The sequence below is a fragment of the Phaenicophaeus curvirostris genome, chromosome 1 (genome assembly GCF_032191515.1).
Source record: "Phaenicophaeus curvirostris isolate KB17595 chromosome 1, BPBGC_Pcur_1.0, whole genome shotgun sequence".
NCBI lineage: Eukaryota > Metazoa > Chordata > Aves > Cuculiformes > Cuculidae > Phaenicophaeus > Phaenicophaeus curvirostris.
In genome coordinates this window covers 122,939,927-122,959,753 of record NC_091392.1, presented here as the reverse complement: position 1 = coordinate 122,959,753, position 19,827 = coordinate 122,939,927, and the positions used below count along the sequence as shown (strand labels likewise).

At 34.2% G+C, this 19,827-nt stretch overlaps 1 protein-coding gene across 4 annotated transcripts in view; it reads right to left on the bottom strand.

Moving 5' to 3' along the window:
- DMD (dystrophin) overlaps positions 1–19,827 on the bottom strand; it is a 1,224,073-nt gene that overhangs the window by 373,107 nt on the left and 831,139 nt on the right. For all 4 annotated transcript variants that reach the window (XM_069873469.1, XM_069873460.1, XM_069873489.1 and 1 more), the window contains one exon: positions 11,732–11,896. In XM_069873469.1, coding sequence (XP_069729570.1) covers positions 11,732–11,896 — 165 coding nt within the window. The remainder of the gene's footprint in view (positions 1–11,731; positions 11,897–19,827) is intronic.

The window sequence follows — 19,827 nt, the reverse complement described above, 5'->3', positions numbered from 1 at the left end:
ATACTAAAGTGGGACCTAATCCACAGGGGGGAAATCATAGTTGCCAGTATTTAAACTTCCTGAATAAAGACTTTAATACATTTCAATAAAATTCAAGGAGACACAAACATGTACCCCTGTTTTTTTCTACATAACAGATGAAAAGGTTTGATTCCTTCCTCATAAGCTTAATAAATCTACTTTTCTCTATATAGAGAGTCTTAGAGTTTTAAGGAAAAAAAAAAAACAACAACAAAAAACCCCCAAGTAACGCAATTTAAAGACCATTCCCTTAGTGGCCAAGGTAGAAGCTTAGTATAAAACTACTTTATCACTAAAAGTATTCTGTAAGTAGCAGACAAGCATCCGCCTCTAAAAATGCTATTTTAATGAGTAAATAAAATAACCATTCTTTCCCTCATTACTTTAAATCACTGTTCTTTTAAACATGTGAGAGCCAAAGTAAGATCCCAAGGCAGTGTTAGAAGCTATCTTAATGCAGGATAAAGAATAACTTGAAATTCATCCAGCTTTTTAAAGTAAAGTGTGCAAAAGACAGTCATCTAATTTTAATGAGAGACTGGAAAGTTGAATTAACTGTAGCTCTTGACCTATGCGAACAGTTTTGAAGATACTTTAGAGGAGACACAATTATTTCACAGAAAAGAACAGCACACAAAGGACCTTTTCCTTCTAGAACTGCAACAATTCAACTTTAGAGTTCATAACTACTTTCTAAAGCTATGAGTGCAGCCTTTGTGCAGTTTGTAAAACAAGCAGACATCCTGTCTATTAAGACCTACTGGTGTTTTTCATCATTCAATTCCCTGCAGTATCTCTTATCCCTGCAAAAGAGAAGGAAAGAAAAAAACAGAAATCCTTCACAATTAAATAGAACTAAGTCCCAAAAATTAAGCCATGCAAACAAAGTGCCTGAAACAGAAATTCTCACCACTTTGCAGAGTGAAAAGATTTTTTCTTACAAAGCACATATTACTGCTGGCTATCAGAAATTTGTGAGCTTCCTCTGTACATCTAGAGGAGATGAAATATAGCAGTTTCCCCCCCTCACATAAAGACATCAGTATCTACCCATTGCAGCTGACTGTCCTGAAAAGGAAATTTCCTGAAGTTACTTAAGAGAGATTAAATTATAAGCTGTAAACACATGACCTGCAGATATGGTATACGAAAACAATTTGGCTCAGTAAGGCTCAGTAAGAAGAGTTCTTTGAGACTGGACACAATTCAGAATATTTTGTTTTGAGGCCGGACAGGACACAGGATGAAAGAGCTGCTCCTGCTACACCTACCTTGCAGGTCCTGTCTTAGTTCCAGTATAAAAGAGATAATAACAAACTCAGAAGAACTGACACAGAAGAGGGAAATTTGGCATGAAAACATAATGAGAAATTCTTATGAGAAAATAAGGGAAGTCCCAATAACTTCACAATCTCTCCTCTTTTAGATGCTGGAGGATAGCAGCTTGAAAGGGAAGAAAAAGGTTACTTAGAATGATATGGTTACAGATATGGACCACCACCATAAGTGTCTTGACTGGGAATGATGATTACAGAAGTATTGAGTCATAAAATTATTTATTTCCTCTTGCAAACAGGAAAGAGAGAAACCAGAATGTATTCTATCTCATTGCTCAAATAACGAGTTATTCAATAAAGCAAATTAAAAATCATTTAACTGAGAAGGGAGGCATTTATTTATTTACTGTACCATCCAATTCTTGATTGCCTATTCTTCTCTCTCTTAGATTAAGACATATATGCAAATTTTCTTTTTCTTTTCAAGCTTACTAAATAAAGTTTTATTTTCAGAAGAATTTCTGGCTACAAAATGAAATATGGAAAAAACCCAAAATCTGTAACTGTTCCAACACCAGTTTGTTGATTGTACTGTTTTCAGATATGCCTGTCTTCTGGTATCATTCCATTTAAAAGGAATATTCATAAAGATATATTACTGCAGTTTTCCTTACAATAATTATAGTGGCATATATTACTGGAATAATGGTGAAGATTGTTCAAGTATGCTGCTTCAGCACTAGAAGCAGGGGAATGTTTCAGTAAATGGAATTTATGTTCTAACAGTTTGGTAAATACGCAGTTTCCTCATTTCCAACTGCCTGGTTTGTAATGGCAAATGGCTAAGTTATATCTACCAATTATATCTATCTAGGTAGTGGCACTTTTGGGGTTTTTTTATATTTCCATGAGCAAGTATGTTATTAGAAGTTTATCTTTTTAAAATCTCACCCATTCATTTCACTCTGGATGAAACAAAAATAAGTTACAAAGTAAGGAATAAATTTTCTCTAGTGAGAAAATGCTACTGAATAGTGCCCAAAATTAAACAGTAGCCACAGCACAGATTCACAAGGATGTACTGGGTATGGCTGGGATGAATTTAGTTTTCTTCACAGCAGCCTGTATCTCACTATGTTTTACATTTATGATGAAAAGAGTGTTGATAACACAGGGATGTTTTAGCTGTTGCTGAGCAGCTCTTTCACAGCATCGGGGCTGCCTCTGTTTCTCACACTGCTCCAGCAGCAAGAAGGCTGGGGGTGCACAAGAAGCAGGCAGAGGATACAGCAGGGACAACAAAATGCCAGCTGACCAAAGAGACATTCCATTCCATATGATGTCATGCTCAGTAATAAATGCTGGGGAAGAAAGAATGGGGGACATTTGGAGTTCAGGAGTTTGTCTTCCCAAATAACCGTTATGGTTGACAGAGACCTGGGGGTGACTGAACACCTGCCTGCTGATGGGAAGTTGTCAATGAATTCCATGTTTTACTTTGCTTGTGTGAACAGTTTTGCTTTACTTACTAAACTGTCTTTACCTCAGCCCATGAGTTTTCTCACTTTTGCCCTTCTAATTACTTTCCTTCATCCTACTGCAGAGAAGTAAGTGAGCAGCTGTGTGGGGCTGAGCTGCCCACCAGGATCAACCTAAAATATCACTTTAGAAAGAATTCCAACACACCAATAATCATTTTTCACTGCAGAATTCTTCATATCTGACAGGCTGACTCTCTTTAGAAGAGTATCTCACAAGAGTTGAGTTCCACAGCACTATGCCCAGTATCTCCAAGCTATATTTACTTCAAAATTTAGCACAGCATCTGCAACAGGATTAAGTGTTTTTCATATCATTAACATCAGAGTGAGAAGAAACTAAGATTTTCTTAGGTGCATGTTTTTATTTTTACTAAAAAAAACCAACCACAAACCAAATCAATTTTTACTCCATCAAATAAATATTGATCAAGTCAAACTTCTTCGAATATCCATCAGGTACTAAAAATTCATATAGTTGCCAATATACCAAAAACTGAGAAGATATAGATTCCCTGCCTCTAATACTTACTACGTAACAACCAATTCAAAACAAAGTCAACAAAAGCAATATGATCTTGAACAGAAATAAACAGTCATTTGTATGGACTTTTCTTCAGATTCCAGTACTTTAAATTGTATGTAAACACTGGAGTAAAATATATAATCTTACAGAAGAGGAGTTACTGCTTAATAAATAACAAGCCTATTATCAAGAAGTACATACAAGAGTTTTCAAGAATTGTGTTATGAAGAGAAAGAAGGATTTCTGTTGAGAAAAGAACATATGAAAAAGAACACATGAAAAAGAACACAAATGGTGAGAATGTTAGGAAACTATTCTCTGAATAGAGGAGGAAGTACTCTGTTCTCTGAAAACCTATCTACATTGAACAAGCTATAATTTTAGTATCGACTTCACTAAAGCCTTGGTAAACAACTCCACCTTTTCTGTAAATATCCTCCTATCCTTATTTGCTCATTTATACTAACCACACTTTTCTCTGGGTTTCTAAACAATACATTACTAATACTTATTAATAGTACAAGAAGGAAGTCGAAAGGCAAAGCTGAGGTACAAACTCACTAACTTCCAAGGAACTCACTCACACTTCTAAAAAGTTTATGCTTTCAAGAACAAAATCACATCCTAATTTCCTGGTCATGCATTAATTCTAAGAAAAAAAAACTACCACACTATTAACAGTTGATCACCTTTCAAAAATCCTACCTCTCCTCAGACACCAGGACACATATATGTTTTGCAATCCATCCTTTAAGTCTGCAAAGTCTGTTACATATTAAGCAATTTACAAGGATTTCACATCGGGAAAGTTTTGTCACATTTTTACAATCAATGTGCAGCTATTATAATTTAATATTTTTGCACTTGGAGTAGATTTTTTTAGATGAAGTTTGGATACAAACTGCTGAAAATCTAAATGCTCAAAGAAAACAATGAGCAGGTTGCTCCTCAAAATTCCATAAAAAAGATTTCTGGAAAGAGAAGTAATTGGTTTATGCATCGAATATCAAGCTCTAGGTTCTATGTGCTGATTAAATTGACATTTACTGCAGATCTTAATAATGCCTTGAAAATATGGGTAGCTTAAATGATCAAACAATATTTCATCATGAGAAGTTTTCACAGTCAGCTTTTGCTAAATCAGACACAGGTGTCAGAATACAGCAAGGTAAATCTCTAGAGTACCTATTGCTTATGTGCCCATATGGACAAACTAAACTACCTCTTATTATGTATAAAAACTACTCATTTAAAAAGACGTTAGCAAAACAAAGAAGTAAAAGAATCAATAAAGAGTTAAAATCTGACTTATCTGGCCTAGCTTGTCAAGCAGACAATGACAAATGAAGGCTGGTGGAAGGAAAAACACACAATGCCAGTCGGCACTTTCTTTCCATCATGTGGGTGAATTTTCTTTTATTTGTCTACAATTAGGTTTGCTACTCTTCAGCCATGCTCTTCTCTTCTGTTCTAACTGGAAGTTGTCAAGTATATAATGAATTGATTGACAAGAGCTGACAGCTTTCCTACTGTCATTCAAAACTTAAAGTACAAAACCCAAATACAATTTATTTTTAAGAGTTATTTGATTCTTTAAGGATGTCCTATTTTTATCTGCTAAAAATGAACAAAAAATGCTATTTTAAATATATGGCAAATTATCACCATGGGCAGTAAATAGGTATAAATACTACACCTACAGATGGTTCAAAGCTTCTTTAGCAGTATAGGCAAAACCCAAGGTTGTATACATCTTGGAGTAGAGGACTCAATTGCAGAGAGGTACAGGAGGGGAGAGAGATAACCCAGAAGGTAAGGAGGGAAAAGATTGGGAAACTGAGTAAGCAAAGAGAAAGGACCAGTGAGATTGCAAGAGGATTTAGAGGTGAGGTGTCTGGGAGGCATAAAGTGCTTTTTAACATCTAGAGAAGATTTGAAAATGTCAGCAGTATTTCAGTGAGCTAGAAGTGGGAACAAGAACTTCTGTGTTTTGTCAACCCATTCCCTATCCAAGCATCACTTCTCTGTCCATTCCTTAAAATGCAGGGATTCATGTTTCTGTTCATCCAGTCTGTGTCCTTGCCATCTATAGTCGCCTACATCTGTCACAATCCTTCTGGAAAAGTGTCTTCCAGGGAAAATGGCAGTGCTGAGACAAAGACCTAGAAGAATTCCCAGAAAGTGCAGATTTAATCTCTTCCTATGGTTAGAGGAGGTATGATGACTCAAAAGGCTTTCTGGAGGTAGGCGGTGGATGAACAGGCACTACCACCTCCACTCTCTCATCCACGCTCCCTCCCCATATCCTTCCTTCCATCTTGTACATCCTGAGCTCCACTGAAGATAAGGAGCATCATCATCAGACATTTATAAAACATGTAGGACAGGGTTGTCTGTTCAGATTGGAACAGAGCATCTCCAGTTCCTTCTTTAACGTAAGGAGAATTGATATAAAACTCAGAATCTAAGGCCATTTGATCATGAAGAGTAAATCACTGTGATGACAAAGAATATGTGGAAATAAAGTATTAAATGCAAATAAACCCCACATAATTTATACAGTGGTAATACATAGATTATTAAAATAAAATAAAAAAAACACTAAATGAAAAAAGTAAACACTGTTAACAAAATTATTCATTTACTACACTCTGCAGCATGTTCAGCCAGAAAAACACAGAGGAATATGGAATGTAAACATCTGTATTTGCATTTACTAATAAGTACTTTTCTATGCATCTTTTACATTTACTGCCATTGTTTGAAACAAAAAGAAAAAAGACAGAAGAAGAGATGCTATTTTACACAGACTTTGAACCAAACTAGTTAATGGAATCTCTGACTACATTAAGATTAATAACGCAATCAAAATCTATATGAAGATTTTGAGAACATAATAGCTAACTCGGAAGGCAAACCAGCAGTTAAAACGAAGAATTTAGCAAAACCTGAGCTCTGGAACTACAACAACCTGTATGCCTAAAAGATAGTGTTAGCCACAGTAGAGAATGCTTCTCCGTGTTGAAAAATTCAATGGTTTAAATTCAGACAAAAAGATACCAACAAAAGGGATTTTTACCAGACACTAACTGTCTGTCGGGCCTATTGCTACCAAGGTCTTGCACATATAGCCAGAACTCTCCAGAGATCCAGAACAGTAAAAACGCAACTGTTCTGAAGCTCTCTACTATCTTTAGCTCCTCACCTCTGGTTAGGAGACTTTGTTTTCATAGGATTATGCAGAAAAGATAATAAATCTCAGAATAATACACATATATGCACTGAATGGAAAAGCAGGCAAATTTGAAAAGAAAGTAATTGAAAATTAAATGTCAGCCTTTTGCCCAGCACTGAGTTCTACTTATACAAATGACAGTTGTAACACCATATTAATTCCCTGGATGAACAGATAACTCTATTTTGAAATTATATGTATTTGCTCTTTGGATAAGCATTTAAATAAAAGGTTAAAATACTTTTGGGTTTTTGAGTTTATTTTTCAAAATATTGCAAGCTATGTGTTTTAGCATTTACTTTAAAAAAAAATTACTTAAATTCAGTTGACATAATGAAACTCAGGAGAAATATTTTCAACCTGAAATTCACTTGGGAGCCTATAGCCTGGGATTGTGTTGGTTTTTTTTTAATCCAGCATTCAAGAGTTTTCATAGGAGTCTGAGAAAAAAAAACACTGGGATACACAATGTTTTCCTGATTATTTTTATGCAATATGAGCTGGTAACTTTTGGTATTCTTTTGTCAAAGTGGTTTTGTTACACTAAAATTACTACACAGGAATCAGAACTAACATGCACCTTATTAAATTATTTCCAAGATTATTTTGTTGGGTGTTTAAATACAGAAGTTAAACATATGCATTTACGTAAAATTTTCTTTAAAAGTGCTAACTTGTATTTTGTAGTTACTAGGAAGTAAACATATATTCATTTTTAGGTTCCATTCATAAGCAACTTTTCCAATGTTTCTGAACAATTGCTCAAAGATGTATGTACTGGTGGCAATGATCTGGTACATTGCAGCTGGAATTTTCACTCTGTGGTCACATACTGCAAAGCCACATCTCAATTACAAAACTACAGATACCGTAATGGTAGTTAAACCAGAACTCAGCAGTCACAATATACTACACTGTTGCTTTTGACATTAGATGCAAGATTTTCCCACCAATACTGATTAGATTTTATTATTTACCACACTTCTTTTCCTATTTCTATGTGAATTCATGTGATTGCTTAGGAGAAAGACTGCTTATGAGGAATTTATGTATAAGAAAAAGGAACAAGGATTACAAGACAAAAATTAACGAAATATATATGCAGTAAAAAAAATTCTACAAATGCATATAGATTTATTTTTGCTTTTTCTTTTCTATGTCTTTCTGACATGAATTTGGCACTACTCAGCTGTGTTAAAACTGACACAATTTCATAGTTTATAATAAACAATGAGTTCGTGCTAATCTATAATGAGTTAGAGGTATTTTCAGTTATGAACAAGGACACTGAGTTAAATAATAATCCTTGAAAAGGATTTCAGTAGGTTGACATTTATTATATACAGTGCTATATTTACTTATTTACTTGGGGTCTGTTATGAAAAAGGGTAACATCATACATGAAGCATAAACACTGCAAATCTGAGTACTTTTCTCTAAAGACAATTAGAAAACCCATAATTAAAATGATTTTGATTCTATGCCAAAGATAGAGTCTATGTCGTAGACAGAACTGTTTCTTTGTAAAATTGTGGGGGTTTTACCTATTTAAATTCTGTAAAATTGGCATAGTAAATTCAATTAATCTTAGCAATGTTATCTGATTCTAAAAATGCAAAAATGCCACGATATTTATTAAGTTCAGAAAGTTTACTTTAACATTTCTCATGTTCTTTGTGTTCTGCACTACCACTAGTCCACACAGAGTCAAAGGACATAAGCTGTTGGCAAGATTTGAATATTGTCAAGGGACTGTTTAATCCACTAGAAAGCTACTGTTGAATTCATTCTGCAGCATTTCTCCTCTTTAAAATTTTTTTTCTTTGAAGTAGGAATTCACTAAATTCCACTGTGTGTCAGAAACATAGAACATTTTCTACAGATGAATATTTACTTGAATATGTGTATTGTTATTAGTAATAAAGGCTATTGAAAGTACCAGGTATGTGTTTTCTTGGTTAACTAAGTTGGTTTTCTCTGGATGGCACTCCTTCGTTTGAGCAGGACTGAAAGAATATGTAAACTTAGATTTTTCAGAAGACTTGGATGCTTGACTTAATAAAAATATCCATAGGTTTCAAACACTAAATACAAAAGCAAATGATCTGCAGTAAAAGCTAAAAAATAACAGCAACTGTAAACATATTTGTGCTCAGCCTTTTGTAAACTTTTCTTATCTCTCCCTTACTAGGCAATATACTTTCCATTCTTTATGTGTTTGGGTTCCTAAAAATTATTTCAACTAATGATTTCTTTTTGAGTATGTCACAACACAATAAAACTTAGTATGCATGTGTTCACACACATACATGTTGGATTTAAGTGGTTGGGGTTTTGACTGTAAAAAAACATTTAGCTCCTGTCTAAAGTATTTTTATAAAGCAATATCAATCTACAAATGTAACATGGACTACCTTTAAAAAGTGCAATCTGACTGCAACAGATGGCAGAATGTTAATTTTATTTTAGTCACAGTTGTGCTAGATAGTGACATAAAAGCTTTTACTTCCGTTATATCTTATCTCATCATTTTCATTTTTATATATTTAAGAAAGCCCTATTATTCTAGTACTGTTAGTCTGAAACCTGACTTATGAATCTAACTTCTTAAAGCCTTTTGTAAGAAAAAGGTCTGGAAATATTTAATCTAAATTCTTGATGAACTGGGGTACTATCACACATAGAATTGGAATTCAATAGGACTATCAGGAAAGATAAATATCTAAAGGAAAAGAAATAAAGAAAACTCAAAAAAAAAAAAAAAAGATTGGTTAGAACTCCTAAGGTACTTCCTTAAGGTTCCAAACAACTAGTGAAGCATTGCTCACTACCCTCCCTTCCAGGATTCTCCTTATTCTTTTTATTGCAGGTGAAGTAAACCAACCTCAGCAGAACAGACAGTAGGAGGAATAAATATCAGTCCTTATACAATTTCCTTCATCTGTAATTCTAGAGCTTTACAGATTGTTAATGCTGTATCAAAGCTTTTTCAAATTGTAAAGTATAGATCTATAACCACATGTTCAGAGTATTCCTGAAAGGTTCAAGTATATTAAATTTGGATGGCTGGATTGGAATAAATACCTTTCAAAATGCTTGTGTAGGTCCTTAAACATTCCATTAAGGAGACAATGGAGAAGTGACAATACCTTCCATTGTAGCAACATTTGCCATCTACTTATACTCTGATTAGCTGGCTTAGCCAAAATAAGGTTGTGATTAAAGATAACCACATTATTAGCAAGTCCACAAAAATAATTGCTTTGACCACAGTAATAATTGCTTTTTGAACTAATACTAATTAGATACCCTATATTTGCTTTCTTGTCTGAATCAGAACAACAGTACTGACGGTTAACGAACAGAGTTTAGGAGAAAACTTAATTACTGCCTATTAATGCAGTATTGGAACTCTCTTTAGTTTAGTAAACAAAGCAGTAACAGAAATATGAAGCTAAAGAAACTTAGCTGAGGAAAACGAACAGGTTTTTAACTCAGCTGTTAAAGTAATGGATGACAATGAACAATTGTCCATGCCCGGAAACTAAAAAAAAGTCTTGTTTTGGTTTGTTTGGGTTTGAGAGAGGTGTGCTACAGTTCAAGCAGGAAATTACTGAGAAAACTAAGTTTTACTTTATAAAGCAGGCCTGACTGGATGATCAGAGTAGTATCTTTTGACTTTACATCGAACCAACTATACTAATTCTATACACATCTCTGATAAGACAACAAATAGTTTTCTGTCCAAAGTCTGCTGCAGGGTCGCCATATATCATCCGACACCTAAAAATCTTTCTGTATAAAGATCTCTCATATAAAGTTTTAATATTCCAGAAGTATAGGAGGGTTTGGTTTATGGAATCTTGTTTATATTAATAACAAAAATAATATCTAGCAGAATGTTTGCCCATGATGGCTAGGTTTTCAGAAATATTCCTGTCACGTCACCATGAGAGGACAGAAAGAGCCAAGCAGAACATTTCTTTGATAAAGTGTATGAAAAGCAAAGCTCTTATAATTCACAGCAATTTAATACTGCTTTTATTTTATATAAACTTTAACAGTGGAATCAGTCTAGAAATAAAGGAAACAGAATGGAAAAAAAATAAGGAAAACCTGATTCAATCATCTAAAAATGTTTGTTAAAATACAGGAAATGAGAATGGATACTTCTCTTGAAAGCAAAATTCCATCACTCATTCAGCATACATACAGAAATTTGCAAAGAGCTATACTAATTTTATCTTTTTAAAAGGGAATGGATGTCATTGCTGAACTCATTCTGTCAATTATAGGACTGCAATAGGACTTGAGATTCACTATTTTATATAATGTGATTGTATAGCATAAAAGGTGTTTTGGTGTAAGAAACTGATTTAAGGTGAATTTAAGAAATATGCTCAGCAAAACCACACATCTTTAGAAGTTGATACAATTTCATTTCATGTAAGGCAAGAAAAGTTTGAACTATTTACAGATTTTTTTCTCACTGAAAATTGCATCATCAACTTAATAAAAACTCAGTTCCTGTTTAATGTTTATCTAGCTGAAAAACATGCTCAGTTACTATAAACTGAAGAAATTTCATGGATTTCAATAAGTTATTTTATTTTAAATATTTCTCTAATTTATGTGAAGACAAGTTCATATATGCATAGACATAAAATGCAAGGCTAGAATATGTAAGTATCACCCAGCAGCCCACTTGATTCTAATCAATATTTTTTATCCTAATTTCTCTGGCCCTACCCAACCCACATACTGTCATTTTTTTAATACCAAAATTCATATCAAGGATCAAATTATAAATATTTTGCTCACAGTTACTAGCTTTAACAATTACTAGAATGCTACCTGCGATGTATCGATTTTCGGGGCTAGTGTTTCATGTGCCTCATATGGCAAAAATAATATATTTCACCTTGGAACCATTAGTTCTAAATTGCCCCATCACTAGTAACTATTTAATGGAAAATAAAAGCTTTCCTTAATTCATGGAACTTTGAAATTCTGAGAACTATTGCTTACTTCTGTCTCAAAGCTATAATGCAAATACAAATTATACAGCTGATGCTGCAACTGACTTTGTGACCACTAAATTGCTGATTCTTTTTTAAAATGGAATAAATATTACCTTAATATCAAAAGCTCCTGGCTGACCCACTTTGTTATAAAGCTCCAGCTGGTTCTTGACAGGCGTTACCCACAGTATCACCTGATTTAGTTGTTGACCAAGCTCATTAAAGTCTTTTAGCAGAATCTCTATTTGTTTTTGTTTCTCTGGAAGATCTTTGGATACCTGAAAAAAAAAATAACAGAAACCATTTTTTTTTTGTTAAAAAAAAAGACGTATGGCAAAAAAAAACCATACAGCAATCAGATACTACACACATACACACTTCCACGAAACCACTTCCCTTGCTGCTAGAAAACTCACACCCACATCTCTTCTTGATTGCTAATTCATTATTTTACTGATAGTATATATATATAAAAAAAAATTATCTCAGTATAAAGGTCTGTTTTAAAGGTCAAATTTTAATCACAAAAAGTAATAGTAAAAATATGATAATCATTTGAATGATATTTAAGCTTTCCTGATCTCTTGAGTCTAGATTTTTGTAAGTATGAGTTTTGTTACAAAGTGTGTAGAGTTGCTAGTCAAGTCCAAAATACATACAAAATGCATACAGTGAAGAAAAATAATATAATCTATACTGATGGGGCCATTTGGTTCTCCAGTTTGCGCTCAAAACAGTCAGATTTTAACTAAGCGCATTCCTAACAGTATTAGAAATTAAGAATCAGTGAATGGCATGGTTCAAATTCAACAGTACTGAAACACTTGGGGTAAATATAGGAATAGGATGGAAATAAATAAGCCAACACAAAGCTCCATGCTGTCCCATCCAGATTGTTCTCTATAGCTCAAGAGGTGAGGTGTCACTATACTACACAATAGGCAACATCACAAATATATTCTAGGGGAGAAACCATCTACAATTTAAAAAAAAATAAAATTAGCAGCAGTAAATACAAGGCCTGAGCAGGGCTAAGAAAAAATTGCAGTTAATTATTAAAATCAGGCAAGAAGTATGGTTAATTTCCACACAAAGAAAAATGAGATTTCCCAATATTAATTGTTTTTAAGCATGTTTTTACAAGTGACCCTCTTAAAAGTAGCAAAAAAGTGAGGCTTCTGATAAACAACGTATAAATTACCTGTAAGGTTTAACAGCATTAATAGAAGGGCTGCTATCACGTTGCTCAGCTACAGAAGTGTTATTGTTGTGTATTAACTTTTAATTCTTAATGATGGCATTTTACAGAAGGCAATGAATATAAACCAATTAGAGACATGAAAGTAATGAAGGCTACTACAAAAGAAAAAAAAGAAAACAAACCAGAAAAAAACACAACTGCCTCATGGCATGTACCTGCCTTTACAAATATACTCTGTGTATTATTTATTAGACCATACTTAAATGATATTTGTAATACAAGAAGTTGAATATGTTAAATTATCTCCATTGTTCACTATAGCCATCCCATAACATTCTATTTAATAAAAACTGACCCATGAGTCAAATTACTTTTTCTGTCTTTCTAGTCTTGTTAAATACAACAAAAACTCTGCTTTTCCAGAATGGCCCCAGATATGAAAGAAAACAATTAAAAATTCATTCATTTCCCTTATGTGTTAACTCAATATCTATGCAGACCTTGGCCTAATTTCACAGAAGATTAGTTTCATCTTTCTTACAATTTTTGAATGTTAATCTCCAATGTTTAGTAGCTTTAATATTAATGTAAACAAGTTCAACAGAAATACTGTTAAAAGTAAATAGGTAATCATAGTCAGATAAAAATCCAAGCTGACTTCTGAAGATCTAAAATTTAAATTAATCTGCTCGCAAACAACATTAATCAAGCATATTAAGTCTATCAAAAGATGGGGAAAGAAAAATTCATGAAGTCGAGGGAGGGAGCAACTTATTGTGTACTAAGGTATATTCCACCCAGAAAAACAGAAGATGAAAATTTAGGTATTGATGACAGACTGTACTTCAACCTACTGTTTCCCAAAATATTCACATAAGAAAAGAAAGCAAAATAAAACCCACCTACAGTAAGAGGTAAATTGTGATATAAGTAAACACAGCCTCTTTTTACAAGTTGGCTCCTATGCTAAAATTATAGCACAAACATGTGATTATAATATCTTAATATATAAATAAAAAAGGAAAATAGGTCAAGACGAATCAGTTCATGATATACAGAAATTTAATGTCATCTACTTTTACCAGAGAGATAAAAAGAACAGTACATAAATAAATAAAGTAGTTTCCTGAAAATCAGAAGGTTAGGTTTACCATTGAGCATGGACAAACATTTAGCAAGGCATACCTTGTAAGATCCAGGTAATATTTTATACATCATTGTGTGGAAAATAGATTTTTTGTAAATTCTGCCACGAAATTACCAAGCCTGCTAATCAAACTACAACCTTATGAGTTTAGCGTATTAACAAGTCTGCCTATTATACCATCATACTACTGCAGACTGCCTTTTAGGGGACAGCTTGGTTCCTGAGCTAATTCTGCAGTTCACTAGAAGTATAATTGGGGAAGTATAATTACTTCTCTACGAAGTAATGAATATGATGACTGGATGTCCAGTTTTATGCCCTTTCTGTATCAGAGGATCTTCCCTACCTTTTTACTTACAGTCTTCCACATTTATTATTCACCACTCCAGAAGTTCCACCCCCTTGATAGGATTCTGATGCTGGTGGGACCTATAGACTTGCTGTCTCTAGGCTCTCTCCATGAGTTCTTAGATGCTTCCAGGCATGACTAGTGAGCAATGACTTCTATCCCACTGAAATTCTTCCATTCTACATTTTCGCTTTTGGCACCCTTTCTCACTCATCTTGCTTTTATTCATTTTTTTGCCTCAGGGTTACCACCTGGTGTCCACACAATTTCATCCTCTTTAATATCTTACGTCTTTCCCTCCTATTTAAGAAAGACTATTAGGTTTTATCAGAGGAGGGATGATGTTCTTTTCTAACAGGAAAGACCAATAGAGACAGTGACCATAAGGCAACACCAGCAGAATCGTGAAAACCTGGCAAACGTGAGATGCTTCCCCCCAGATCTGCCTACGACTGAACACAGGGCTAATTAAAAAGTGCTACAGGCCGGGAAGGAAGACAAGGTACAAAAGACAATAAATAAACAAATAAATAAATAAATAAAAGGAAGGACATCTTCTTAGTCCTTTACATACAAATTAAAGTTTTCAGCTTTGCCTTATTTGGCAGGAACTCAATATTGAAAACATACCTTGGTTTGCAACCAAAGGGAAAAAATAAATTTGCAAGTGCAAAGGACAACAAATATATAGATTATTCCTTCAAAGAAAAATTTCTGATTTCAGTATCAAAGGACTATATCATTTCAATGATACGTGTCAAAATACTAATCTCAAAATATGTGATGCATCTAAAATTTTCTTCTTTAGTTCAAGTGTTAATTAAGTTAATTAATTGGAAGTGCAGTAACAGAATAATTGACAAGACTTAAGCTCTAAACTGGGAAACAGTAGAAGACCCTAGTTTTACAGACTGACACTGGTCTTCACAATACTTAATTTTATTTTCATCGTAATCAGTCCATTTCCCACTTACTGAATTTTATGCACTCAAATTTTTTGCTTTTTTTCATTACAATAATAAAAAAACTCACCAACCAATTACCAGCATAGAAATAATAACAACATCTCTCAAAACAAGAGAATACTCTGTGGAATATGAATAACTGCATATTTTCAAAGTCTTTATCTAAATATTTTCATTTCTTTTCCTTATGAATTCTAAAATTACTTGCACTGCTTGTTTCTGTTCCATCTGAATCTCATGTCTTGGATGAAGAAGCAGCCTAAATAATACACTCAATCTGATTACTTTAGTGCAAAAAATATACATATTGGCAGCATAGATCTCCTCAATCATTTCACATGTTCCAGTTTTCCACTGCTATTTCCTAATTTAGCTTTAGGTCGTTATTTTTCAGTATATAAGCATGCACTATGGGATGAAGTAGCTGAGCAGATGAAATGGAATACTCGTTCATATGATAACAGTAAGTATAAAGGGAGGAAAAAGTTGTATAAAGTATATCAACTGATGCAAAATTGTATTCTGTGTCCCTGTTATTTAAAATATTTATGAGCATCCAGAAAGAAGATAATTAAAGCAATACCTATTAAAATAAGATGTGCAGTTACTGTTCAATACCATAACTCAGGAACTAAGCTCAAAATTTAAAAGTTCACACCCTTTAGGTAAAGACTAAGCAAGAAAGAAAGAACAATGAGGAATAGTTTTGCACAGGTCAGAAATGTTATCGCAAATGAATGAACCTGATAAATAGTATTATTAGTAAAACATCACTATCATTATCAGCATCTGCTACCTGTTAAAAGTCAGGAAAGCTGTCAAAATGACTTGCATACATTATATTTCAAGTGACCGATGCCAGATTTTGATTATTTCCCTTCTCTCTCACAAGTCAATGTCACAGTCATTTCCCATGTACCCAAAATGACCAAAGAGAAGTTAATGTAGTTACTCTGCAGCTGCTAGGGATTACAGATGAGGAGATGCATCTTCCCAACATGTCATTGTCAAAACAGAATATGGAGAATTTTCCTAATGGTGAGTGGAGAGAAAATAAATCTTGAATTCCAGCATCTTAACAGCAGCGGAAACTTGGTTTTTTTTTTTCCCCAGTATCAGATAAGACACTCCATTCTCTTGCTAGCTGTCTCATCAACCTCTCAATAACAGAGCAGCACTTATAAAAGGATCTTATTTTGATTAAAATTTAGCATTCTTCATACACATATTATGATAAATTATAACAAACTGCAATGAATATGAACAGAAGTATATTGTGGGGTATCTGTGATGACTGTTAAAATGTTTTTCTTGTATTCTTCACTTGGGAGAGTCCCTCTGATATACAAAGCACCTTATGAAAGCCAGTTTCTAACGCAGGATAACTGGTAGTGTCAAGTTTGAAAAAAATCACAATTGTTTATATACAAGAAAGCAAAGAACGTACAGCTTTTTTGTATGCATTGCTTTCCTTCCTAAATGTAAAACAAGCAGCAGCTTCTGCTTTAATATTCTTTTTCTGCAAAAATGTAAATATTAGGAAAAAATGTGACAGATGACTACACTGCAATCAGCCTACAGTATAACTGGACTGAAAGCAGGTTTATATGCTGTCCAAGCAAGGACTTGGATAATAAAGAAATAACTAAAGTCATAATAACTATTAAATGCAAGCTTCAATCTAGACTTATTGATAAATCACAACTGACAATTCAATCACCCTAGTAAGATAACTGCATAAAACAGAAGTTCTTACAGCAACTGTTCAGAAAGTTTTATTTTTTTAAAATCACTGTACCTAGACCATGTATAAAAGAATGATTTAAAACAGAAAGGGGAGAAGTTAATTTTCATGCATCATTTCTTCATGAAAAACAATCAGTGTAAGAAAGAGTTTCATATAACTTCAGTGTAGAATGCCATTTAGTTAATTAACTGAGCCATTCTCATTAACAAACTCAATATTGACTTTAAAACAAAATCTATGCGGTGTCTTTAAAACAAAGAATAATTACGAGCCACAGTGTCTCTGACGAAGTTGGACTACAGACTATGTTATTACAGAAAGGTAAAAGCAAGCTACTAAAAATATGTATACCAAGATCTTTTTTTGTTATGTATCTAGTGCTTCATATTTCACAGAATCAGAGAGTGGCAGGTGTTGGAAGGGACCTCTGGTGATCATCTAGCCCAACCTTCCTGCTAAAGCAGATTCAACTAGAGCAGGCTGTACAGGAATGCATTCAAGCGTGTTTTGAGTATCTCCAGAGATGTAGACCCCACAATCTCCTGTCAAGTATGATTTCCCCTTGGTGAAATACACGCTGACCACTCTCAAAAACCTTCTTTTCTTCTAGATGCTTGGAGATGAGCAATTCTATCTCCTTTCTAGGGATGGAGGTGAGGCTGACTGGCCTGTGGTTTCCTGGGTGCTCCTTCTTGCCCTTTTCGGAGACTGAATTGACATTGGCTCTCCTCCAGTCCTCAGGCACCACTCCTATTCTCCGTGACCCTTCAAAGATGATGGAGAGCGGCTTAGCAATAATGTCTGCCAGGTCCCTTAGCACTTTGTGGGTGCATCCCTTTGGGGCCCATGGACATGTGGGTGTTCAATTTGCCTAAAAAATCTCTATCTAATCAGATCTTCCTAGACCAAGGGACAGCCTTTCTTTCTCTCCTACATTCAGGGTCTGTGATTCTTGAGGGTTGGTCTAAAGAGTGAAGCAAAGGCAGCATTCAGTACTTCTGCCTGCTCTGTATCTTCTGTCACAAGGGCATCCACCTTATTCAGCAGTGGGCCAACATTTTCCCTAGTCCTCCTTTTTCTGCTGATGTACTTGAAGAAGTGCTTCTTCTTGTCCTTGATGTCTCTTGCCACATTTAATTCCAAGTGGGCCCTATCCTTCCTCATTGCATCCCTGCATACTCTTACAAGGTACCTATACCATTCTCAAGTGGCTAGTGCCTTTTTCCACATTCTGCAAACTCCTTCCTTTCATTTAAATTTCTCCAGAAGATCCTTGCTCATCGATCCAGGTCTCCTGCCTCCATTGCTTGATTTCTTACAAGCCTCCCAAGACTGGACTTTAACATGTGGGTTTTGGTTTTTTTTTATTTTCTCTCCAAACTTCTTAACAGTTTATTTGTAATATTCTCAAGTTTCATTTTTATTACAAAAAACTTTTTTATCTTCTATTGATGCAGAAGACTAAAGCAGTCCCCAAATCCAATGCACCAAACAATTTTCTGCTTCATCCGTCTGTCTAGCTTTTAAAAAAGTAAACAAATGTATCCCTGCCTCAATGATTTGTGTTGTTTTTCCTGCATGGTAATATAATTGTATGTATCACAGTCTTCTGAATATCTGTATTCTTTTTATATTCAGTATCTATAACTAATTGTCATTCATTCTCCTCTCTACTATCTCAGTGATTCTCCTTTGTCAAGGGCATTTTTGAGCAAAAGACCCTCTACCTTAAATCTCTGCTAAATAATCTAGTCCTCAATTTTCTTTTCTTTATCTTTATTTCTTACTCAGTTCCAGAAATATAAAAGCAGTCATAAAGGGATGATTCCTGCAGTGACTCTTAATGAAGGCTCTGCTGACAGGAAAGGGATTTCTAAATGGAAGTGCAATGCCCCAATTGCTCTTTCTTTAGTTTACAGCAGATAATCCCGTATTTATCCCTCAGGCTATACACAGTCCGTGAGGCAGGCAAACTCCAGCACATACCTTACAGTACTATTAGCCTGTCTGAACAGTTTGAGGCTGTCAGCCAAGGTTTTCTTCCCACAGAAAGCAAAGCCTGACATATATGTTGGGAGGAGAAGAGAAAATGGCATGTCATAGTACTGCAACAGTGCTTAGATACAATCAAGTTTAGTATCACAACGGGCTATTGTCTAGATAATGACGATGAAGAATTTTTGAAAAGGTATCAAACTCTGAGAAAAGAGGACAAAAAAGGCATGGCAAGAGGAAGGGGAAAGGGAAGAGGAAGTTTAACTTTATTTTGGAGTATTCTATTTGTGGAACTTTTAATTATTTAGGCATGTCGCGATACAGACAGGCCAATATAATTAAAGTATAAACTTTATCTTGTAAGCAGCAAATAATACATCATAAGATTTTTAGGTCCCTACAGTCTTCCTTAATATAAATGTATGAAACACCTGACACACAATGGCAACCTGTCTTGAAACTCAAGGTTAAAAAAGCCCAGATCATTGTCGTTCATTAGCTTATGACATTATGTGATCCACTGTACATTGTATGTGAAATCTCTCTTAGAGACATAACTGTTGCAGTGTAGAAAAAAGTGTAAGAATTTGCCTAAAATTACTTATTTGAAATTTGGTAATTCAGTACCTCAATACAGCTGTCAGCACGTATGTCGTGAAAACTAGTACTTTTTATATTCAAAGTACTTGGCATAATTTCAGTATACGATGAATACATTCCAGATTCATAAGGCAAACAAGAATATAAAGGAATTTAAAGATGGTTGGTAAGATAGTATGGTATATATTCTATATATACTTAAATA